Source organism: Hypanus sabinus, chromosome 3, assembly GCF_030144855.1.
Source record: "Hypanus sabinus isolate sHypSab1 chromosome 3, sHypSab1.hap1, whole genome shotgun sequence".
NCBI classification, from domain to species: domain Eukaryota; kingdom Metazoa; phylum Chordata; class Chondrichthyes; order Myliobatiformes; family Dasyatidae; genus Hypanus; species Hypanus sabinus.
Genome location: NC_082708.1, coordinates 32566955 through 32593215, shown reverse-complemented (window position 1 = coordinate 32593215; position 26261 = coordinate 32566955). Strand labels below are relative to the sequence as shown.

Below are 26261 nucleotides of genomic sequence, written 5' to 3'. Positions count from 1 at the left end.
CAGCAATCTCACACCCTTGTCTCTTATCCTTGTTTTCAATTCCTTCACACATTTGTTTCTCTCTTTCTCAATAATGACCTTCACTCTGAAATGCTCTGCATTCCTCTAATTGTGTCCTCTTTAGCAGCCTTGAATTTCCCACAGGAAACTTTTATCTATCCTGCTTTTAGGATGCCTTTAAGTACAAGGCTGTCTAACCAGTACTTGCAGTAACATCTAAAGTATTTATATGGACACAAGAGATTCTGTAGATGCTGGAAATACAGCGAAACACATACGATATAGTGGAGGTACTCAGCAGGTCAGGCAGCATCTATGGAAAGGAATAAAGAGTCATCGCTTTGGGCCGAGAACCTCCATCAGAACTGGAAAGTGGGGTGGGGGTGGGGGAAGAGCCAGAATAAGAAGGTGGGGATGGGGAAGACTTGCAAGCTAGAACGTGACAGGTGAAGCCAGGTGAGGGGGGTGGTGAATGGCTATCACTGTACATGGGCTTCATGTCAAGTCTTACATTGGTAAATGTAAGTTGTTATTTATTTGCCTGAAAGTATCAACTAAGATATCAATTCAAAGCAATGAATTGTTCAAAAAATGCTCTGAGATGATTTGGTGAAACATCTGGCAGAAAGGAAGCTATTTCTAAAAGATAGTGTGTTGCCTGCCCATCAGACATGTATTTGTTCCTGATCATTGGTCTGATCAGAAGGTTTACATAGTCTGTTTTTATAAGTTTTTAAAAAAACTTAATCACAGTAAATCTTCAGGCAAAGCACTGAGTAAAAGAAATTCAGGGAATATTGATGTGAAAATTTAAAAATTTGGAATTAATTTCTAATTTCCATTTGCTTTGTGCTGTTGAACTTGATGGTTATTTTCACTTGTTCTAGGTGCGTGATTATTCAGGTACATACACGCTGAAGCTGATTCCGTGCGCCTCTCCCCCAAGCCAGGAGTATACCATACCATTCGTGTGTAATCCAAGGGAGCCGATAACCTTCAATCTTGACATCAGGTTTCAACAGGTACAAAATTATTAGGCAGCTCAAAAGGGGCAGAACGGTAGCATAGCGGTTAGTGCAATCGCTTTACAAGCCAGCGATCACCGAGTGGGCTTTGATTCCAGCCGTTGTCAATGAAGAGTTTGCACATTCACTCTGTAACGTGTGAGTTAGCTCTGAGTACTATGGTTTCCATACACATTCTAAAGATATGTAAGTTAGGGCTAGTAAGTTGTGGACAATACTTACCTAGTTGGTGCCAGAAGCCTGCCGACACATGCACAATCCTGGCTGAGTTGACTTGATGCAAAATGGCACGTTTCAATGTACGTGTGACATATAAAGCTAATCATGCCTTCCACGTCACTTGGGATGGGATAATTACATGATGTATCCCTGCGTCACGACAGATTAATGCCGTTTTGAAGTACCAATGAAAGAAGCAAGTAAGGCTTACCTGAGCTATAGGAGGCTTCAAAATGTTCCAGAAATAGCTTTGTAAACAATTATTTGGCACATTAAATTGGCCATGTTTACCCACTGTATCCCAGGAAGTTCAGGGGAAAAGTATTGAGACACAAAATGGCAGGAGTTGGCAGGGAATCAGTCACACCGTTACACCACTGAACTTTGTGGGGATCCTGAGGCTGAATATGAGTGTGCTGGAGTTAACAGTAGCTGAGGGACATATTAGTGATTCTACCTGGTGTGGGATCTGCAACCTCTATCACTTAGCAGAATGGGAAGTTTACATTTCAATTATTATTGCACTTGTAGGGGTTTTAATGATCTAATGGTTTGGGGTGATTTCAACGTATTTTATTCGTATATTAAATGTTTTATTTTTTATCATTTCCAGGTGAGTGACCCAGTGGCTGCTGAGTTCAGCCTGAACACTCAAATGTTCCTACTCAACAAGAGGAGTCTCTGGCTCTCTGATGGTTCCATGGGATTTGGAGAAGGCAGTGATGTCGCTTTTGCAGAAGGTATGCAAGACTGGCCACAATGCTTTGCAGGAACAATAAACCAGCCTAGAAATATTGTTGGTTTTCAAAAAGTAATTCCCTGACTCAGTCCAGTAAGGTAGGTATCCTTCAAAAGTTGCTACAGCAAAATGACCATATTAGTCAAATCAGAATCAAAGTAAATTAACAATATTTATTTGACTAACTGATGTACCTATAATTCCTAGGGGAGTTTTGTCAGGATACATCAATGGAACACCATAGATTGCAAGATATGATAACATGCAGATTATGTTCCTGGACTGGAATTTTGAGGACCTGGACTGATAGTCTGGAGATCACACAGATTTCACAATAGCAGCTGTTAAATTTAAATTCCCTTTTTAAAGAAATCTAGACTCTTTAAAATAATAATACTGATAATGATGATCATGAAAGTGTTGGTTTGTTGTGAAAACATATTCGTTCAAGGAATTTTCTTTACCCAGTTTGGACTATATACATATACTTACTGACCATTTGCATAATGGTCATTAATCTAATCAGCCAATCCTGTGGCAGCAATTTAGTGCAGACAAGCACATAGACATGGTCAAGAGGTTCAGTTGTTTTTCAGGCCAAACATTAAAATGGGGAAGAAATGTGATCTAAGAAACTTTGACCATAAAATGATTCTTGGCACCAGATGGGGTGGTTTGAGTATTTCAGAAACTGCTCATCTCCTGGTGTTTTCACACACAACAGTCTCTAGAGTTTACATGGAATGATGCAAGAAACAATAATGTCCCGTCAGCAACTGTCCGGTGGGCGAAAGTGCCCTGTTAATGAGGGAGGTTAGAGTTGAATGGTCAGACTGGTTCAGGCTGTCAGGAAATAAACAGTAACTCAAATAACCATGGGTAACAACAATTCATCAAACGTTCTTTTCTCAGTTCCTCTACAGGACCACTATGTGTATATTACTCTAGATCTAACAACTGTGTGGTTGACCCTTAAGTGCCTTGTACTGTATCAGTAAAAATAAAACTGATGAAGCATTGCACTGCATATAGAATAACAAGAAAATATTTATTTACAACTGGAGAGGAGGTAACTTGGCCACATGGCAGCGCAGGTGAAAGTCTCACCAGATTCCTGATTGGTGCATTTTTCCTGCAGGATCAGTTGTCTATGGCCGTGTGATGGTTGACCCTGTGCAGAATCTGGGAGACTCATTCTTTTGTAACATTGAGAAGGTATTTCTGTGTACTGGAGCTGACGGATATGTTCCTAAGTACAATCCACCAGATGCTGAATATGGCTGTCTGGCCGATTCACCTTCCCTGTTGTACAGATTCAAAATCCTGGTAAGTCAGTTACTCGCCTCCTTTTGTGCTGAGAGAATTCAGCCATTCTGTTCTATTACCCCTGTGAATTGGGGCTTTTTAAAATATCCCTGTTCCTTTTCTTCATATATTGTTAAGCCCCCGGCCAACCCCTCTCTATGGAACTGTACTATAAACACTTTAAACCAATTTTATAATGTTCTATATATTGTAAACACATGCTGGTATTTATATATTCATGCACATTTTATTCTATATCTGTACTCTAACCTCTAACTTTATTTTTATGGAGTTCTTTATTCTTTATAATTGTTGTTCTTCGTTACACGTCGCACCCTGACACTTCACAGCAGATTCCTAATGCATGTAAATGTATATTGTGAACCTTGATTAGGAGGCTCCTCAATTTTGTAAATCGTGAATGTAGCATTCACAAAGATAGATAAATAATGTTTTGAGGAATAACAAAGTAACTGACCAAATCAACTATTATGCCACTTGAGCATATTTTGTTTCTGTTGTTGATTGGGTTGCTTTTGGTCCAATATGATTTGTCTTCACAGTTACAATTCTTTTCCACTGACATGTAAACAAAGCTTCTGCTCTTTGTTAAAACAGGATAAGGCCCAACCTGAGACACAAGATCCCTTCTTTGGAAACGTGGCATTCAATGCTAAACTTGCTATTGATGATGCTGAAGCTCTTGCACTTGCCACACAGCCTGGCTCTGATGGCTTCCGTTTGGACTCCTCTCCTCTCTTCCAGGTATGAAGTAGATCTTCAGTGGGTGTGTGCTGTGCAGGCAATTATCAAAGATACCTCTTCCTGAAAACTAGTTAGAAGCTTCATTGTGCTGTTTTATTTAGAAAACGATGGAATACAGCATTATTTCCCATTCTGAACTGCGTTATGTCATTATATAATACAGTGGATTTTGGTTAATTGGACTATTGGTTAATTGGGACAGCCACTTTATTCATAAAGAAAAAAACACTAATCATGGTAATTGCCAGGAATACCTACCATTCTGTAAAAGGGCTGGATGGTTTGGAGTTTTTAAAATGTGTGCAGGATAGTTTTTTGCAGCAATACGTAGAAGTACCAACTAGAGAAGGGGCAGTGTTGGATCTCCTGTTAGGGAATGAAATAGGTCAGGTGACGGAGTGTTGGGGAGCACTTCGGGTCCAGTGATCAGAATGCCATTAGTTTCAATATAATTATGGAGAAGGATAGGACTGGACCCAGGGTTGAGATTTTTGATTGGAGAAAGGGTAACTTTGAGGAGATGCAAAAAGATTTAGAAGGAGTGGATTGGGAAATTTGTTTTATGGGAAGGATGTAATAGAGAAATGGAAGTCATTTAAAGGTGAAATTTTGAGGGTACAAAATCTTTATGATCCTGTTAGGTTGAAAGGAAAAGTGAAAAATTTGAGAGAGCCATGGTTTTCAAGGATATTGGAAACTTGGTTTGGAAAAAGAGAGAGCTCTACAATAAATATAGGCAGCATGGAGTAAATGAGCTGCTTGAGGAATATAAAGAATGTAAAAAGAATCTTAAGAAAGAAATTAGAAAAGCTAAAAGAAGATATGAGGTTGCTTTGGCAAGTAAAGTGAAAATAAATCCAAGGGGTTTCTACAGTTATGTTAATAGCAAAAGGATAGTGAGGGATAAAGTTGGTCCCTTAGAGAATCAGAGTGGACAGCTATGTGTGGAGCCAAAAGAGATGGGGGAGATTTTGAACAATTTCTTTTCTTCAGTATTCACTAAGAAGAAGAAAATTGAATTGTGTAAGGTAAGGGAAACAAGTAGGGTGGTTATGGAAACTATGGTGATTAAAGAAGAGGAAGTACAGGCGCTATTAAAGAAGATAAAAGTGAATAAATCTCTGGGTCCTTACAAGATGTTCCCTAGGACCTTGAGGGAAGTTAGTGAAGAAATAGCAGGGGCTCTGACTGAAATATTTCAAATGTCATTAGAGATGGGGATGGTGCCGGAGGATTGGCGTATTGCTCATGTGGTTCCGTTGTTTAAAAAGGGTTCTAAGAGTAAACCTAGCAATTATCGGCCTGTAAGTTTGATGTCAGTGGTGGGTAAATTAATGGAAATGGAAATTAATGAGAGATGGTATATATAATTATCTGGATAGACAGGGTCTGATTAGGAACAGTCAACATGGATTTGTGTGTGGAAAGTCGTGTTTGACAAATCTTACTGAATTTTTTGAAGAGGTTACTAGGAAAGTTGACGAGGGTAAAGCAGTGGATGTTGTCTATATGGACTTCAGTAAGGCCTTTGACAAGGTTCCACATGGAAGGTTAGTTAGGAAGATTCAATTGTTAGGTATTAATATTGAAGTAGTGAAATGGATTCAACAGTGGCTGGATGGGAGGTGCCAGAGAGTAGTGGTGGATAACTGTTTGTCAGGTTGGAGGCCGGTGACTAGTGGTGTGCCTCAGGGATCTGTACTGGGTCCAAGGTTGTTTGTCGTATACTTTAATGATCTGGATGATGGGGTGGTAAATTGGATTAGTAAGTATGTGGATGATATTAAGATAGGTGGCATTGTAGATAATGAAGTAGGTTTTCAGAGCTTACAGAGAGATTTAGGTAGTTAGGTGAGTGGGCTGAAATATGGCAGATGGAGTTTAATGTTGATAAGTGTGAGGTGCTACATTTTGGTAGGAATAATTCCAAATAGGACATAAATGGTAAATGGTAGGACATTGAGGAATGCAGTAGAACAGTGATCTAGGAATAATGGTGCATAGTTCCCTGAAGGTGGAATCTCATGTGGATAGGGTGGTGAAGAAAGCTTTTGGTATGCTGGCCTTTACACAAACGTAAATCAGAGCATTGAGTATAGGAATTGGGATGTAATGTTAAAATTGTACAAGGCATTGGTGAGGCCAAATTTGGAGTATTGTGTACAGTTCTGGTCACCGAATTATAGGAAAGATGTCAACAAAACAGAGAGAGTACAGAGGAGATTTACTAGAATGTTACCTGGGTTTCAGCACCTAAGTTACAGGGAAAGGTTGAACAAGTTAGGTCTTTATTCTTTGGAGCATAGAAGGTTGAGGGGGGACTTGATAGAGGTATTTAAAATTATGAGGGGGATAGATAGAGTTGACGTGGATAGGCTTTTTCCATTGAGAGTAGGGGAGATTCAAACAAGAGGACATGAGTTGAGAGTTAGGGGGCAAAAGTTTAGGGGTAACACGAGGGGGAACTTCTTTACTCAGAGAATGGTAGCTGTGTGGAACGAGCTTCCAGTAGAAGTGGTAGAGGCAGGTTCGATACTGTCATTTAAAGAAAAATTGGATAGGTATATGGACAGGAAAGGAATGCAGGGTTATGGGCTGAGTACAGGTCAGTGACACTAGATGAGAATAAGCATTCAGCATAGACTAGAAGGGCTGAGATGGCCTGTTTCTGTGCTGTAATTGTTATATGGTTATATGATTAGATTTATTTGGGATACTATGCTACTTAATTGAGGCAGGAGACTATTGCCGAACAGGTTCTAACTTTCTTCAGTCACACGTTACTATGTTGCCATTAGATGCTACACAATTTTTCCTACACAGAGCAAAGTGTTTTAAAATAGTGTCAATTGTGTGTGTTTATATTCCAAAAGGAGTGATTTTTGTCACTGATAGTTGGCAAGAAATAAGCAGTAAGACAATTCTGAACCATTTTGCTCACTGCAATTTCAAGCATTCAGGCTTGGTGATGCCAGAAACAGCCGAGAGTGAAAATAAAACGATTTCACTACTTTAGTAAGTTAGAAACTACGTAGAATTTGAAGGTACCAACAATCATCTTGTAGGTTACAATGAAAAGGAAGATTTGGAGGATGCAATCATTGATAGCATCATATGAAGGTAGTCCATTATCTCCACTTGCTGTCTGCACTGATTTTGGTCCTTGTGTACACTGGATGAATTCCTCCATCAATAGCTATTAAGGTCCAATACATAGTTTTATAGTACTGTAGTAATATTGGTAGTATTCTAATTTGTTCTGTATTTCAATTAAATACGTAAGTTGTTACTCAGTTTGTCTTTTTTATACCTCTTTCACTATTTCCATGAAACGTTGGCTAATTGGCGCAGCTGCTTAATTGGGTTGTTCTCATTATGTCCCAATTAACTGGAATCCACTGGGTTTTACTTTAATCATATTCTACTTAATTTATTGTGATGTTAATAGAGTCTTCATTTAATTGCATTGTTGTTCTGTGCATGAAACTTATCACCAGATAATACATCTCCGGCACTAGCCACCTTACCTACTTGTGGTCATGGTTTAAGGGTGAAAGGTAAAATGTTTAAGGGGAACATGAGGGGGGACTGCTTCACTCAAAGGGTGGTTAGAGTGTGCAATGAGCTGCTAACAGAAGTGGTGGATGCAGGGTCGATTTCAATATTTAAGAGAAATTTGGGTCGGTACGTGGCAGGGAAGGGAGGGGTATGGAGGACAGATCCTATTTCTATAGTGTTCTATGACTCTGACTTTATGAATTTATTTAATGCCAAATCTATTGTCTATGTTGTGATTTTTTTTCTAATGTACACCATAAAGCATAGGAGCAGAAATAGACCATTTGGCCCATCGAGTCTCCTCCCCCATTCTATCATGAATGATTTACTATTCCCTCAACACCATTCTCCTGCCTTTTTTCCACTTAAATCCTAGCTGGAAAGTCACAGGATTTTAATCCAATTATGAATATATAGCATCATTTGTCAATGTACTTTTTACCACCATCCCCGGCTGTTTTGTGCAGCATTCATAATTTAATTTGAGAAATTGTTTGGCTTTAGTCTTTATCTTTCCACTTGGTGTTCTGTTAAAAATACCCTCCGACAGAGCATCAGTTAGACGTACTTATGTTCTAATTCTTTGCTAATGTGGTTCAGCATTCCATGTGCTTTAATGATCTGCAGGAACAGATTTTTTTTTGCATTTATACATTAAACAGATTCATTATTATTTCCATGCAAAATCTTTCACTCATTGAAGCTGACTTGTTTTAAATGACCCATTTACTACAGCATCCACACTAGTCGATACCATCTCTGAACTGATGAATCCATGTTAGTTAATATAGATCATATATAATGGGCACATCTGTATTATTAATGAAGCTCATTACCCCAGCAAGTATGACCAGCTCTTTGATCCAGTTCTTTACCCATCTGCTACACACACATATCCATGTTTACCTATTCTTACCTGAAGAATTTCACTGGACACTGTGGATAGAGTATGTTGGGATGCTACTGTCGGTAATAACTTACTAGATGACCAAATGTCCTTCTATGACTCCACTCTCCATTATAGATGCCATTATACAACAGTATAAGACTGCTGGCTAACTAGACAGCAAGTCCATTAGCAAGACCCCAAGAATCAGTCTGAATATGGGCATCTTTGGTTTCGGCCATAATGACTGTATGCACTGCTACAAAGCTCTGCATATTGACTCAACCCATCAGAGCCTTTCTTCTTCAAAACTTGTTGGGTGAGAGGCTCAAGGGCAGCAAGCTTCCAACAACAACGACCATCCTTCCATATCACAGAGCCATCGATAGACCAAGCAGGAGTTCGAAAGTCACAGGGAACATCCCATTCAACAGGCAAAGCTTTGATTGGAGCACAGGGGGTGATTGATAAGTTCGTGGCCTAAGGTAGAAGGAGTCAATTTTAGAAAACCTAGCACATTTATTTTTCAACATAGTCCCCTCCTACAATTACACACCTAGTCCAGTGGTCGTGGAGCAGAGGGATCTTGGACCTCCAGAAAGTGTCCACAGCAGGGGTGATTGATAAGTTTGTGGTCTAGAGTAGAAGGAGATGAGTTATACAGCTCTCGTTACATGCACATGCAGTTCAACTCTGAGTGATTATGCAGAAAATTTGAAGTTAATGACTCCTCCTTCTGCTTTAGGACACAAACTTATCATTCACCCCGATGGGCTATTAACTTATGAGTTATTAACATGAGTTGAACTGCATGTGCATGTAACGAGAGCTGTATAACTCATCTCCTTCTACCTTAGGCCACAAACTTATCAATCACCCCTGCTGTGGACACTTTCTAGAGGTCCAAGATCCGTATGCTCCACGACCACTGAACTAAGTGTGTAAATGCAGGAGGGGACTATGTTGAAAAATAAATATGCTAGGTTTTCTAAAATTGACTCCTTCTACCTTAGGCCACAAACTTATCAATCACCCCTCATAGCTTCAGGCAGAGGGGACTCAGCAACACCTTCATGTATTTTATTAGTTCTGTCCAATCCCTTTGATGTTTGTTTAGATATAAACTACTTCCACTTGACAATGGAAATCTGTTGTCCGCACACTTACCTGTTGGAGAGTACCCATCCCATAATGAGAAAGTCAGGACGGAGAGAGCTATGGAATTTCCCCCATCTCTGCTTCAATCTGTACTAAAGCCCAGAAGCAGGCCAGAAGTCATTTCTCAAATGCAATATATCTTGTGGCAACATCAGGATGTTTTTAGAACCGCAAACCCAGAGGCATATTTTTTCCACCGCACCTCTGCCATAAGCTCCAGACAGCCACATAATCTTTAACAGAAACCTGCAACTCAAATGAGGGACCTTCTCGGTGAGGCGACTCGACCGAGGCAGTGGCAATGACCTCCTCTGCAACCTCAAAAGCTAATTGTTGCTTGGGACCCCATAGAAGACTAAGGTTCTTTCTGGTCACAGCATACATGGGTCAGAGGAGCATAGTCAATTAGGGTATGTGGCCAGTATCCCAAAAAGCCATCAAAGCTTAGGGCTCCTTTTGTAGGGGATGCTATGTCTAGGATCTTATTTCTGACCTTATTGGGAACTATTCTATCACCTTTGGCCCATTGTATTACTAGAAAATAAACAGTCGTAGCTGGGCCCTGTATTTCATTGGGCTTAATTTCCTATCCCTTCAATTGCATGTGATCAATCATGTATTAAAGGCTTTAGAAAACTCCTCTTCATAGAATTCCTGCAATAGCACATCGTCTATATAGTGAGCTACTTTGATACTGGAGGACAGGACATATTCACGCAAATCCCGTGTCACCACTCCACTACGTAGTCCTACGTAGCCCGTAGGACTACAGGCAATCTGCAATTGAAGTCTTGATTTCCACAATTTTACAACTGTACAATTTTATATTTCCTTACCACATTATTATAATGTCATCTAGAAAGAGGCCATGCACACATCATCTAAGATCGATTTCCAATCATTCCCAACAGTTCCAATGCCCTGCTTCTTTCTCCATGAACAATTGCCTATCACGTAACCCTGCATTAAACACCATCATTCCTACCGTCCTGATCGATAAGCTACAGAACCTGGCTCTCTGTACCTCCCTCTGCAACTGGATCCTCGACTTCCTAACTGGAAGACCACAATCTGCGAATTGATAATAATATCTCCTCGCTGGCGCACCTCAGGGATGTGTGCTTAGCCCACTGCTCCACTCTCTCTATAAGCCATGACTGTGTGGCTAGGCATGGCTTAAATACCATCTATAAATTTGCTGATGATACCATCACTATGGGCAGAATTTCAGATGGAGATGAGGGGGTGTACAGGAGCGAGATATACCAGCTGGTTGAATGGTGTCATAGCACTCAACGTCAGACCGAAGAGCTGATTGTTGACTTCAGGAAGGGTAGGACAAGGGAACACGAACCAATCCTCGTAGATGGATCAGAAGTGGAGAGAGTGAGCAATTGCAAGTTCCTGGGTGTCAAGATCTCTGAGGATCTAACCTGGTCCCAGCATATTGATTCAACTTTAGAGAAGTCAAGACAGCAGCTATATTACATTAGGAGTTTGAGGAGATTTGGTTTGTCACCTAAAACAATTGAAAACTTCTATAGAGCATTCTGGCAGGCTGCCTCACTGTCTGGTATGAGGGTGGGGGGGGGGGGGCACCTATTACACAGGATCGAAAGAAGCTTCAGAAAGTTGTTAAATTAGTCAGCTCCATCATGGGTACTAGCCACCATAGAATCCAAGACATCTTCAAGGAGCGGTGCCTCAGAAAGGCAGTGTGCATTATCAAGGACCCCTGTCACCCAGGACATGCCCTCATTATTACCATCAGGGAGGAGGTACAGAAGCCTGAAGACACACACTCAGCGATTCAGGAACAGCCTCTTCCCCTCTGCCATCTGATTCCTAATTGGACATTGAATCCGTGAACACTCATTCACTTTTTCTATTATTGGCTTTAGCACTACTTTTAATTTAACTGTTTAATATACAGTACACATATATATACTTACTGTAATTGATTTACTTACTTATTCTTTTCTATATTATCATGTATTGCATTGTACTGCTGCTGCTAAGTCAATAAATTTCATGACATATGCCAGTGATAATAAACCTGATTCTGATTAGTGCATTAAAGTAGAAAAGAAACAGACCGTACAGCATTAGAAGCCTGCTCTGCAATTCAGTACCTTCAATAATCTTTGACATCTATCTTGATATCTTTGCCTTTCACCCTTTGCAGCACACTGCACAACTCTTGCTAATTCTCTTTTAAAAGACTCCCACTTGTCAGATATGGTGTAAGCTGCAAGCATATGCTACCATTCTACTTTCACCAGATCTCTCTTGTGCTGTTGAAATCAGCCTTCCCCGAATCTGGGATCTTAACTTGAAGACCAACCTTATTCCTTTCACTAGTTACCTTGAAACTTACAGAATTAATGTCACTGTTTCCACAGTCTTGCCCATCTAAATATTCCCAGCCTTCCCTAAAAAAAGTAGTTTATCCTTGTCTGTGCTGAATATCTGATCCCTCATCTTGCAAAGGAATAGCTTCTCAGCATTTAGACTGCCAAGCCTTGTAAGAACTTCATCATTCCTTCTTTCAAATTTCAAAGCGTTCGACTCAATCTCAGAAAAGGTAAAGCTTTGTGCTGTCATCTACACTACTTAATATGACACCAAATGTGATATCACCTGTACACTTGGATGAGCAATTTACTTTGCCTTAAAAAGTTACCGTATGGGGTGAAAAGCTCAAGTCCCAGACAGATCCAATAACAAAGTAATGACTTAACTAAAGCAAACAATTAATTTGTACAAATTAAATAGATCACCAAGAAATGTTTTTGGTTTCTAATATTTAATGAGTACATAGATACAGGGAACGGTATACATTTAAGACATGTAATCTGCAAGAAATTGCTTGTTAGTATGCCAACACAGAATATAAATGTTTTATACGTACAACTATTAGTGGCTACTGACATCTTCCGATGCAAAAAAGCAGGTCATTTTAAAAGTTTTTTCTTTTAAACTAGTTGCAAACCTATCTTTTGTTCATTTAGTTTTCTTTTCATTTTAGTAAAGCCTGACATATAATAGTTACCTGTTATTGTTTACCTCTAGGTTGCTGCTGGGCGAGAGTGGTATATTCATACCATTTACACTGTGCGGTCCAGGGAAAGTGCTTCCAGAGGGATTGGGAAAAGAAGTTTGGAATATCATACTATGTCACACTCTGAAAACTGGAGCTCCGGTTCACGTCAGCGTCGGTCCGTCAGGGAAGCTTCAGCAGTTGCTGAGAACATTGGCGTTGAGAACAACCGAGGAACTAACATCCAGCATATTGCTTTGAACCGGAGCAACAGAAAGCAGGTCATTGAGGAAGCAATTTTCCCTGAAGGAGCTGTTGCTAAGTCACCAAATGATAGAGGTGACCAAGATGGCAATATTCCCATTATTGCAGGGATTGCTGCCTTGTTACTAGCTATTTGTGTCATCATAATCATCATCCTTATGCTGAAACGGAGGAAGCAATCAGGTAAGAAGGCTGAATACAAGAAATCACCCTGCGACAAGATTATAACTGCACAAAATTATCACAATGATAGTTCTGAGGTTTGAGTACCTTGCAGCTAGAGTTCAACCCCAAAGTGCCTCAGAGGACTTGATCTGTGCCTTATTACAAAGACCGGAACTTTATTTATCCAATGAACATTGACACAAGTCTCTCCAACTGTTGAAACTTGAATGTTTGGCTTTGGAAGCCATGCACGTTGTATTCACTGAAACTCGATCAAGGGTCTCCAGTATCATCTTTTGCACATAATTCAGCAAGTGACCTGAAATGGGCTGCGTACCAGAAAGGCACAGTATGAACTGCAACACAGGAGGGTAGTGGGAGGGGAGTCTATACTTTTATAAGATAGTATTTTCACAAGTCAGGATTAAAAGACAAAGGTGCTAAATCGTCCTCCTGCTGTAAGGAGATTTATTAACATGTAGATGATGTAAAAACTGGCGGTGCAGTAGATAAAAGGCTCAATGTATCACATTTTTTTTATTTTGCTTTTTTATTTCAGTCCAGAAATGAATTAGTGACCATTTTATATCAGATTCTTGCAACTACAGTAGGTGTGTGTCTCATAGACCCACCACTAATGAAGCAACTACATTACCCATTTTACACCATTTAGCTCAGAAAGAATCAAATACAGAGGAAAGTAACTTATATTGTTGCACTCACCGGATAAAACTTATTCAACTAAAAGAATGTTTATTAAATTTTAACTGTTTGGTCCATCTAAGGAGATTGAGGTGCTTTGATTTCATGCCAGTAATTTCTAAGTTATCTACTTGCTGCTTTCATGTTGTGTATTCTTGTACAGGCTCTGATAACTCTGGTTATATTTTGTTTTGCTTTCGACTGCAGCAAGTATATTTACGACACATGTGCCACCATCATCAGTTTGCAACTAGTACCTTGTGCTACACGCAAGGCTGGTGGGTGTAAAATATTCAAAGGCCAGGTTAACAGGGTACATAATGTCTTGAATGACACAAGGATATGAACTCCTTAAGTTTAAAATAAAAGCACCACATCATATTCTTGTTAACAAATGTGAAAAAAAAATTGCCTTGGGCCTTTTCCTTGAGCTTTCTCCTTATCTACAGAACAGGGTTAGACCAGAATCTGGTAATCTCTGCATTGAATAACCTTAGACTGAATAATTAAATATGTTATGGTTGTGTGCAGCCTAGACCAGAGTGGTCATTGTACCCATCTGGCACATTGATACCATAACGTCATAGGACTTTTATGAATAAAAGCCATGGTGAACCTATTATCTTCTGATATTTGGGCATAATTCTAATTTGTCTCACCAAGTATGTTCCAGCAGTATATAATCACCAGGGATTTACCATTTAATTATAGAGTTAGCAATCATCTATCCATAAACAAGCCCCTTTCTGATTTCGATCAACACTTTTTAATTTTGCGTGAATATGTTAATGTTCACACGTAAACTGTTACATTTTATTATGATCCTATCAGCAACATTGGTAACTTGATTTTATGTGAGTCTGCAGGGTAAACATTATTATTTTACTGTAGGTTTTGTAGTGACATATTAGACAAATGTTGCTGTGAAATGCTTTAAAGTGCACATCTAATTATAATTGAGGCTCCATGACCATTTCACGTATAAACCACACATTCGCTGATATAATTCACTGCTCATTCTAAGAGATTTCTAGTTCCTGCCTTTTTATGAACCATCAGTTCTTTCTAGTTTATTTTTTAAAATAGCATGTAACGTATTGTTCTTTGTGTACTACTGTATGTCAAATTATTTGGAATGGACAAACTATGCAATCTACAGCAAAAAAAATTTAAATTTTCAACTTGTTAAAATTCCAATATCTCTCATCTATTTTGTTTGGAACATTTTTGTATTCAATTGGGAGGCACTAGGAACAACAGCAAGATTAGTGAATATTAGTTTTCTGGGGAGTACCCTTCTCGATTTCATTGTAAGTACTTGTGCCATGCAAAAAGAACATTTGTAAACAGAAATCATTTATAGAAATTATGTGGAGGTTGCATTTAAACACCATGTCATTTTAACTTTCCATTGGTTTATTTTTTAGTTTTGCTCATATTGCAAACAAATAAAATATTTGTTCTCCTATTTTTACTGAATAACATTGATCTTAAAAGAATAATTGTTCAGAACTTTCTTAAATGTCATGCATCTTTGTTTCAGTGCTCTGTGCAATAAGATTGTGTCTAACTGTATTTGAAAACCTAATGGTATTATTTATCAGAGGTTGCAGAGACCCAGTCAAAAATCACCATCCTGTTTCATTCATAGCTGAAATGGCATTGCTTAGCAAGTTACTTTTAAGGCAGTTCATGCATGGCGGAAATATAGAAAGACTGTAAAAGTAATAGAAAATCAAAAAAAAGGCATATACTGGAAATCTGAAATAGAAATGGCAAACAATGAAAACATTTGGAAGCTAGGGTAACGTCCGTAGAGAGAGAAAGAATTCTACTTAAAGATCCTTCATTTAAAATAAAACTTAGTTATAGACTTCCAGCCAACTCTTCAAATCGACATCATGCCAATTCTACATTGGTCAATATATACTCTCTGTAACGTTTAAGAAAGTCTTAGATAAGCATATGGATAATAGGGAAAATTGAGGGTATGGAAGAGGGAAAGGTTAGATTGATCTTAGAATAGGTTAAAAGGTCAGCACATTGTGGGCCAGAGAGCCTGTTTTGTGCTGTACTCTTTTAGTTCTTGACCCAGACTTATTTATCCCACAGGAGTTAATTCTAAGTTATAATAGGGCAAAAATGGCAATGTTTTCTTGGAAGTGTTCCAGGTCCTCTTGCACAAGCTGGCTGAAAGTGCAATAAAGTTCCATTCCAATGGGTTAAAAGGATTGCAAATCTGGTGAACCACAGCAATCCCTGAGAGCAGCTTTGTGGAAGACCTTTGGCTTTTGCATATAATTGGCATACAATTGCTTTTAAAAGCAAGCAAGTTTACAGATAAATGGAAAATACTCGGCAAACGAGGTAAGATCTGTGAAGAGAGAAACAGTTAGCATTTCAAAATGATGACTTTTTGCCAGATCTGAACAAAGTTTTAAACCTGTTAATCATGGTAGAGAAAGAAGGATGTAAAAGAGAATAAAACAGCAGGTTTGTGATAGGAGGAAGTAGCAGCAAAACTGGTGGTGCCAGCTAAAAGGGAGTGTTTGAGGTTAATGAATATTGAAAGGTAATGTCTGCAGGAATGTAAATATTAGGAGATTACGTAAATCTGAAATTACTGGAATAGAGGGGGAATCTGGATGCAGTGTACAGGCTGACCATCTGAAATTGGCTAAATTCTCCTGGTAATTTCAGATTTGATTCACCATCTCCTACTTGTGCAGTGACTCACTTCCCTTGACCACTGCCTCTCAGCATCTGTCACAGGAATAAATTACTAGGAAGCCCGAGGAAAAGGTTGAAGGATCTGAAAGCTGCCCTGAGAAATGCAGCATCCCCACTGGCTCCTGAGCATCCCTGGCCCATGCTTACCCCTCAGTAAAGAAGGGGCATTCAGGATGGTCCAGGGCATCTCAAGTCTGTCCACTAGGTGCACACCAAAGGCATGCATGAACACGGAGAAGAGTGCACCACCTCGTGAGTCACCTACCCACCACCCTGTCAGACATTCCTTTCCTGACTTTGGGATGGGACAGTTGATATTTTGTTTCCACATTGGCCACATCATAGAACATAGTACAACACAGTTCAGGGCCCTTGTCCCACAATGTTTTGCTTACTGACATAAACACCAGTCAGCTCACAGAACTGAAGTGGAAGGAAGTCATTCTTTACCCTGAGGAAGAATGAAGGAATCACAAGCACTATTCAGACCTTTATGAAGAAATAATTTATACGATTACTGTTTTACATGATCCAGTATCCAAGTTTAGGTATTGTGGCAGTCAATTCAACAGAGCTTGTTAAAACTCTTGATTAACTTTTAAACTGATGCCTAATGAAGCTGGCAGCTATATATCAGCACTGACCATCTGCTGGAAATATAGAAACAGCTAATCAAATATTCTGTTGTACAAATTGAAATCCTATGACTGCCATAAACCATAACAGACAAAAGAAGTCTGTGAAAAACTATGACAGCTAATTGTGGATCTGTGAAGGAATTTCATCTGGATAAAGTGAGAGGAAATAGAAAAATTAAAATTGGGAAGACTACTGTATATCTACAAAGAAGCCATTTAGCAGGAATAACTTCTGAAAGCAATTAAATTCTAGATAAATTTCTATATTTCTGAAAGATTCTGTTGTTAGTTGTTTTTAATTCAGGCATTCTTAACTACCATTTGAAAACTCCTTACTCCGTTATGAATATAAGTACATTAGCTGATCTTAATTACTGCGAGGCAAGTTCAAAATTTTCACATACTTTGCTATTTTTAAGGAGGAAAGTAAATGTGGTCAAATAAATCCTCTGAATCTTGGATTCTATCTGCTTAGCAAATGAAACCACATAAGCATTTTCTTCCCTCAAATCAAACTCAGTCATTTGTCACCAAAAGTGTTTGTATTCTTGCCCTTCTAACAGACTGTGCCATATATTACTTGCAGCAATAAAGTAGCACAGGAATATCTTCAGGCTCAGTCAATGACCCAGCAGGAAGAATTCAATATGACTGAAGTAATTTGATTTTTCACGTGCTTCCGAGTTTCACTGATGCTCAATGCCATGCCATGTTTGGGGAGGAATATTTTTCTCCACCAGTTGGCGGAATCCAAATGATGAAGGCTGTCCTGAAATTTTACCCAATCATACTCGTTTCGTATCATCTGTTCCCTCGTAGCTTGTGAAGATTCTTTCAATCTTCAGCTGTTGCAGCCAATTCTGGTCAATCTACTGTAGGTGTGTAGGATATATCTAATACTGGTCTTGACCTCAACTGTGTAAGTTTAGTAGAAACATGGTGTACTTAACAGGATTATAACAGTGTACTGCGGTGTGCACCAAGCACCTAATCACCTAGTCTAAAAGTCTGACTCCTTGATAGTCTTGTAGCATCTAAGAAATTCTTATAATTCGTGCTAGTTCTATTGGAAGTTTTCAGAAGTGGTGAGCAACTAGCAGTAATTGAAAGTTCTGTGTAACTGTTCCCTGAAGAGATAAGTGGAGAGGGAACAAAAGGTGATGCTCTACATTCACTTCCGATCTCCGTGAGCTCGCGTTGTTCATGTTTGAATCCGTGCAGCATTGTCTGAAGGTAAGCTGTTTCTTTGTTGGAGTACTGGATATATCTAATGATGTGTTTAAACTTAACCATGCATCACAGCGAAAGGATTTGAATTGGATTCCCAGTAACACATTGTACGTGTTCTTCTGCAATACAAGTATTCAGCTTGTTTCTCCATTTGTAACGTGAAAATCCCAGTAGATTAAAGGAAGTTTGAAGAACCTGCTTAATCATCAACATGAGCAAACACTAGATGATGTGCTTGAACTATATGGGTAATGGAAATAACGCAGTTGTGTCTACCTATCCCAAACATCATGGTGAAGCTCTGTAGCATGCACTTGAATCCCAGCTAGCAGTCTATAATATGATCTTTATCTATGGTTAACCGGGCAGATAAGCAGCCTGTGGCTGAACAATAGGAGTACATTGTTAACAAGTTGCTTCCAGAAACTCATTCCAAATATTAGAACAGTTTCCAGTTGTGGTGTGATACAATAGTGAAATGTTCTCATGTTTTTGAAAGAAGTATATTAAATACATAATATTGCACTGTAATTGCAGGTTTTATGTCATTGATATATTCTAATTAACTTCCTAATAGTGATCCAGACATAACCCTAAGGCCTTAAACATGGGAGTAGAATTACACCTTTTGGCCCATCAAGTCTGCTTCACCACCTGATATTGGCTGATTCATTAACCCTCTCAACCCCATTCTCCTGCCATCTCCCTGTAATATTGATGCCCTTAACAATCAACAATCTATTAACCACTGCATTAAATTCACCCGATGACTTGGCTTCCACAGCTGTCTTTTGGCAATGAGTTCCGCAGATTCACCACCACCTGGCTGAAGAAATTCTTCCTCATCACTGTTCTAAAAGAGGGTGTGCCTTCTGGTCCTAGACTCCCCCACTAACCAAAGCATCTCCACATCCACTCTATATTGGCCTTTCAGCATTTGATAAATTTCAATAAGATCCACTTCATCCTTCTAAACTCCAGCAACTACAGGCCTAGAGCCATTAAATGCTTCTCATGCATTGAGGCTGACATTTTTCCAGGGTAGAGAATGGATTTTGACATGCAATAGTTAACCTTAATCAGGTCTTCATGCACTCTAAAAGACACTGTCACTATACCATTCAACATGGCTTAAATGTAGAAACTTTATGTAGACATAAAGTAATAGAATAGTGTGCTGGTTGGTTAATAAAGGAAGATTGATAGACATCCTGCCAGGAGGTAAGAAGGAAGCTATTGTTCCACTTATGACAATACAGGTAGATTAGGAATAGAATATCATTATGAAATCTACTATTCAAATGTTACTTGAGTGTCAGAGAAACACAGCACAGAAATTGGCCCTTCAATCCAATTGCTTCATGTCAACCAAGATGTCCACGTGAGCTAGTCCCTCTCTCCCGCATTTGGTCCATATCCCTCAACACCTTTCCTATTTATAAACTTGTCCTAATGTGTTGTGAGGATTTTAATTGTACCCACCTCTACCACTTCTTCTGGTAGCTCATTTCACATACCCACCACCACCTGGGTGGAAAAATCACCGATTAGATCCACTTTTAAATCGTTCGCTCCTCACCTTAAACCTATGCCCTCAAGTTTTTGATTCCCTTTTCCCGGGAAAAAGACTGCACATTCACCCTATCTATGCTGCTCATGATTTTCTACTCTTCTGTACTTGCTTATATTGCAAATCATCGGGTCCCAGTCCTCTGATTTTTTCTTATAACGGCTGTCCTCGAGTCCTGACAACATTCTTGTAAACCTTCTGTGCACATTTCCAGCTTAATGACATTTTCCTGCACAGGACAACTAGAAGTGCACACACTGCTCCAGACAACTGCAATATAATGACACAACTCTTGTCCTTGACGCCTTGACTGATGAACAGCCACCAAACACCCGTAATACTGCTTTCAGGGAATTATGTACTTTTGCATAAATGTCCAAGACCCAGTTGTGTAAGTCCAGCCATCGTCTGAACCAACTCCTCATATTTCCATATTAGCCATTCTAAGACCTGGTGTGAGGAGAAAGGTCAAATTGACAGCACTCTCACTGACCATGAAACTGCTGGCAAGTCCAGCTCACTTCCTGCTACTTGTCTAAAACACATCGAGAAGAGAGGAGATGTGAATTTTGAAGCACCATAGACTCCTAGAGTACTCTGCAATATTCCACTGTCAGAACTTAGAAGGGTCACCCCCACCCACTGTCTATCCGACGTTGGATGGATTTGTGCTGTTAACCTCATTGTGGCCGCTCGGGATGTATTTTTCATATTGCAGGGACCCTGAAGATGACAGTGTTTCTGGCCTTGACTTGCAAACATACCTGAAGCTCTAAAGAGCTAACAATGAGCTTGTGAAGTACCACTCCACAGACAATTTCTTAACTTCACATTTTACTTCTCTCCTTGTTGTCTCTCTTAATCCACTATTTCCCACAATTGATTACCCTTGCGTCTCCAATTTACCCTATTTCCTTCTCTGTTATTCATGTTCCTAGTCCCTTCACTTCTTTGACAGCACCGCCCAAGGATATAAACCTCTGGCACCTGGGTGGACAAGGAAGTATCACAACCACCTTCAGGCTTTCCGCCAAGTATCACATGGTCCCGACTTGGGGACTAAATCCTGGAATTCCTTACCAAACAGCACAGTAGGAGTCTTTTCACAATAAAAATTGCAGCAATTCTCAGAGGGTATTAGGGGAGGATAATAAATGTTGCCCAGTAACATCAATACATCCCAGAGTAGACATAGAATCATTCCATGGTTAAGAAGATAACCATTAGACTCAATGTTCCTATGATCCCCTAATCTGGCATAACTTTGACCGATATAAGGTCCAGGTAGACAACACATCTAATCATATTCCAGTTACAGTACATCATTCTTAGTGTGACTAAAGGTCTTGCTCTACAGTTACAACTAAATGTTGAGCTGATTTGCTGAGCACATAAGGCTAAGTGTGAGAAAACAATAATTCTGAGTAGAGATAAAACATGAAAACATTCTCAGTGATATTCTAGTGATAGTGAATCTGCTAAGACGTCCCTCTCAGCAACTATATGCTGTACCTCTGCTAGACAGTCTAGAGCCAGAACAATTTCTGCTGAAAATCTCTTTTGTTATCATCCTGCTGAAATATCGTCAACATGAAATGTTTCTCCTCAGAGAACCCTGCTTCTCTGCTCACACAGGCAGCATCATCTACTATTTTCAGTTTTTATTTCCGCTGTCCAGCGGTTTTTTTCTTTTGTATTATTAATTGAATTGTGTTTAAATTTTGGCTGTACTTCACACCGCAGGAGAAGGCACCATGACAGTAAATATTGTCGGGGCTCTGTCAATGGGCATTTTTTATCTTTTTATTCTTGCGGTTGGTATCTGGGCTGCAAGAAGAAGCCAAAAAGTCGAAAGAACATATGTTGGTGATCGCTCTGAAATGTTAATAATTGCAGGAAGACGAATTGGAAATATTCTAGGCATTCTAACAACCACAGGTAATGTGATCTGGTTATTACACTATCTGGAGTTTGTAGTAATTATAGATTCCATAATGCTGGTGTATCAGTTCTGATTTGTGCGTGAGGAGACCGTATCATCCACAAATAGTTCTGCAGCTGTAGTGCGTGGCAGATCTAAGTTGCACTTTGATAGAAAGTATAAAAATGTATGCTATTTGCTGAATGAGGAGCAAATCCAGAAACCAGAGATGCCAAGAGACTTGGGAGTATTAGTGCACAATTCCCTAAAGGTTAACTTGCAGGTTAAAGTGGTCTTGGTGAAGGCAAATGCCATGTTAACATTCATTATGAGGGAACTAACTATAAAAGCAAGGATGAAATATCGCATTTGGCATGTCGTTAGTAGTTTTGGGCCTCTTATCTAGGAAAAGATTATTTGGATTCAGAGAGGGTCCAGAGGAGATTCAGGAGAATGATCCCAGCAATGAAAAGACATCTCTTTAGAACAGAGGTAGGGAGGAATTTCTTTAGCCAGGCAGCAGTGAATCTCTGGAACCTGAGCCTGTGCAGGCCAAGTCATTGGGTATATTTAAAGTGGAGGTTGATAGGTTCTTGATTAGTAAAGGTGTCAAATGTTATGGGGAGAATAGGGTAATCAGGTATAATAAATCAGCCATGATCAAATGGTGGAGAAAACTCAATGAACCGAATGGTCTATTCTGCTCCTATGTCCTTCCATCTCATGGTCTTACTGCTCTCTGTATAATGAAGTTACCTCTCAGGTCTTTATTAAATTCCCTTTTATCTTGTATTTGTACCCTTTGGTTTTGGACTCTCCAGCGCTGGGGAAAAGGCTATGAGCATCCACTTTGCATCCATACCCATCATGATTTCATAACATCATCCCTGCTTCTCCTGCACTCCAGGGAATAAAGATCCAGTGTGGCGGACCTCTCCCTATAACTCAGGCAGCATCTTCATAAATCTCTCCAGCTTGACAATGTCTCTTGTGTAACAGGGTGACCATAATTGTATACACACCTCATGAGCGGCCTTAGCAGCAACATAGGTAACTGCAACATTTTGTCCCTACTCCTGAAGACGGTGCCCTGATCGATGAAGGCCAGTATGCTAACCATCTTCTTCACCACCCTGACTCTTTGCAAGGCCACTTTCCGTGAACTGTGCATCTGTATTCCCAGGACTCTCTGTTCCACAGCATTCATCAGTGCCCTGTCATTTACTGTATACGTTCTAGCCTGGTTTGACTCTCAAAGTGCATCACCTCCCACTTCCCTAAGTTGAAATCCATTTGCTATTCTTCAGCCCCATCTCTCTAACTGATCAAGATCTGTCTGCATTTCATCGTAACCTGCTTCACGATTAACAAGACTCGCTAATTTACTATAATCAGTAATCTTGTTAACCGTACCATGTAAATGTGTTCATATCCAAATCATTTACATAAATAATGAATAACAGAGCCGGTTCCCAACACTGGCTCCTGGTGCACCCTACCAGCTGGAGAATTGATCCTCAACTTTCACCCTCTGCTTCCTATTACTGAGCCAATTATGAATCCACCTCACCAGCTCCCCCTGAATTCCATGTATCCTAATCTTTCAGATCAGTCTGACATGCAGGACCTTGTCAAAGAACTAGTAAAGTCCAAAATTTACAAGGATGTTACTGGGTCTGGAGGATCAGAGTTATAAGGAAATATTGAATAGGTTAGAACTTTATTTTCTAGAACGTAGAAGATTGAGAGGAGATTTGATAGAGGTATATATAATTATGAGGGGTATAGATAGGGTAATTGCAAGCAGGCTCTTTCCACTGTTGTTGGGTGAGACAACAACTAGAGGTCAAAGGTTAAGGGTGAAAGGTGAAATGTTGAAGGGGAACAGGAAAGGAAACTTCTTCACTCAGAGGGTCGTGAGAGTGTGGAATGAGCTGCCAGAGCAAGTGGTGGATGCAATTTCAATTTCAGTGTTTAAGAGAAGTTTGGTTAAGTACATAGATGGAAGGTATATGTAGGGCTATGGTCTTGGGGCATATTGATAGGACTAGGCAATTTAAATGGCTCACCATGGACTAGATCTGCCAAAGGGCCTGTATCTTTTCCATGACTCTATGATCTCCCACACACAAAACCATGCTGACTCTTCCTAATCTGGTCTTGACTTTTCAAGTGATAACAGATCTTGTCCCTCAGATGTTCCTCCAGTAACTCCCCTACAAATGAAGTCAAGTTCACTGGTCTGTAGCTGCCTGGCTTGCCCTTGTTAATCTTGTTAAATAAAGAAACCACGTTCATCACCCTCCAGTCTTCTGGAACTTCACCAGTAGCTAACAGCAAAGCAAATATCTCTAGGAGGGCCTCTGAGATTTCTTCCTGGCCTCCCAAAAGATCCAGAGGTGCACTTGGTTAGGCCCTGGGGATTTTCCCAACTTCCCTACCTCATAATAATCCAAGACCTCTCTACCTATTACCCTAATTTCTTTGGCATCCATGATATTTTCCTTAGTAAACACTGAGAAATGGCCATTAAAAATCTCAGCCATCTCCTGCAGCTCCACGCATAGGCAGCCCTGATGGTCTTTAAGAGGACTTAGTCTCTCCCTCATCACCCCTTAGTCTTAATATAACTGAAGAACATCTTGGAATTACCTTTAACCCTGCTTGTTAAATCTACCTCATATCCTCTTTTTGCTTCTGGATTCCCTCTTAAGCCTAGTCTAAAATGTTTTACATTCATGATAAGATGTATACTTCACAACAGCAACTGGAAACCTTTACTCACTTGATTAAATGTTCCTTAATCTTCGTACAAATGATTTGACCTGTGCTTCCATTTTTAGCAACGTGGGTTGGTGGTGCCTACATCAACGGCACAGCTGAGATGGTGTACCGGCCAGATGCTGGCTTAGTGTGGACTGTAGCCCCTTGGAGCACTCTACTCTGTTTGTTCATCGGTGAGCAGAGATATAATTCAATTTTACAAGCGTAGCGGTTAACCTAACGCCATACTGCACCACGATCCTGGGTTCAATTCTGCCACTGCCTGTACATTCTCCCTGTGGCCATGTGGGCTTCCTCTGGGTGCTCTGGTTTCCTCTTACATTCTACAAGTATGGATAGTGATGTACAGGGTAGTAGGTTAATCGGACACATGGGTGTAATTGGGCAGTGCAGGTGCATTGGGCCAGGAGGGACTTTTACCATGATCTAGTTCTAAATATCTACAAAATCACACAGCCTTCAACAGTAACCAAGATTTTACAGCAGGAAGCAGCTGTGAATCATGTTGTAAGCTAGTCCAGCAGCTACACTGGTGCCAGAGAACATGGAGATGCCGAACAGACAGGGTGCCTCTTTGGATGGGCAGATGGTCATGCCTCTGCCTCAGGTAACGCACGCGCGCGCGCACACACACACACACACACACACACACACACACACACACACTCTACTACTACAGGAACTCAGCAGGTCAGGCAGCATCTGTGGAGGGAAATACACAATGGAGGGCCTTGGCCCGAAATGTTGACTGTTTATTATAGGCGTAGTGGTTAGTGTAATGTTATTAATGTTAGTGACCTGCGTTCAATTCCCACCAGTGTCCATAAGTTCCCACAAAAATGCATGGGTTTCCTCCAGGTTCTCTGATTCCCTCCCACATTCCAAAGTTAATAGGCTAATTGGTCACATGGGTGTAATTGGGCCATATAGGCTCGTGGGCCAGAAAGGCCTGTTACTGTGCTGTTTCTCTAAATAAAATAAAATGGATGCTGAGTTCCTCCAGGTAGTGGGGGGGGGGGGGGTGGGGGTGTGTGTGCTCTGCTCAAGATTTCCAACATTTGCAGAATCTCTAATGCCAGAGAAGCAGGTTTGATCCTGAACTTGGCTGCTGTCATTGTGGAGCTCACACATTCTTCTTGTGAATATCTGGGTTTCCCCTGGCCACTCTGATTCCAACTCCCCCCCACCCCACACCCCAAGCACAAGTAATTAGTATGTTAGTTAGCCACTGTTCATTGTTCTTACTGTGCAGGTGAGGGGTCAGTGTGAGAAACAGTGGGGGTTGGTCCACAACTCTCTGCAGTTTCCTGTGGTCATGTACAGAGCAGTTGCCATGTCAACCCATGATGCATCTGGTTCAGATACTTTCTATGGGGCATCAACAAAAATTGGTAAGGGTTGATGGGGCATGCCGAACCTCTCTGAAAGTCAAGGCCAGAGGATGCTGCATGTCGATACAGTACAGATAGCATCCAACTCCGTGTGAATTTTATGCTCACGTGAAAGATCAAAAGTTTTTTTCAAAAGCTTTAATTTCTTCCAGTAGAGTAGAAGAAGTGCAA

General features: G+C 40.1%; 2 protein-coding genes across 5 annotated transcripts in view; both read left to right on the top strand.

The window, feature by feature from the left end:
* Positions 1-15294, top strand: part of LOC132391175 (FRAS1-related extracellular matrix protein 2-like) — a 222201-nt gene extending 206907 nt beyond the window's left edge. The window contains exons 20-24 of the mRNA XM_059964040.1: positions 888-1022; positions 1858-1984; positions 3122-3309; positions 3907-4053; positions 12728-15294. Of these exons, the coding sequence (XP_059820023.1) occupies positions 888-1022; positions 1858-1984; positions 3122-3309; positions 3907-4053; positions 12728-13225 (1095 nt within the window). The 3' untranslated portion in view covers positions 13226-15294. The remainder of the gene's footprint in view (positions 1-887; positions 1023-1857; positions 1985-3121; positions 3310-3906; positions 4054-12727) is intronic.
* Positions 15295-16073: 779 nt separating this feature from the next.
* LOC132391174 (high affinity choline transporter 1-like) overlaps positions 16074-26261 on the top strand; it is a 36313-nt gene continuing 26125 nt past the window's right edge. For 2 of the 4 annotated variants that reach the window (XM_059964039.1, XM_059964035.1), the window contains exons 1-4: positions 16074-16193; positions 18328-18427; positions 21738-21932; positions 24759-24872. In XM_059964039.1, coding sequence (XP_059820022.1) covers positions 21749-21932; positions 24759-24872 — 298 coding nt within the window. In that variant the 5' untranslated portion in view covers positions 16074-16193; positions 18328-18427; positions 21738-21748. The remainder of the gene's footprint in view (positions 16194-18327; positions 18428-21737; positions 21933-24758; positions 24873-26261) is intronic. The other 2 variants (XM_059964038.1, XM_059964037.1) reach the window with 2 other exon arrangements.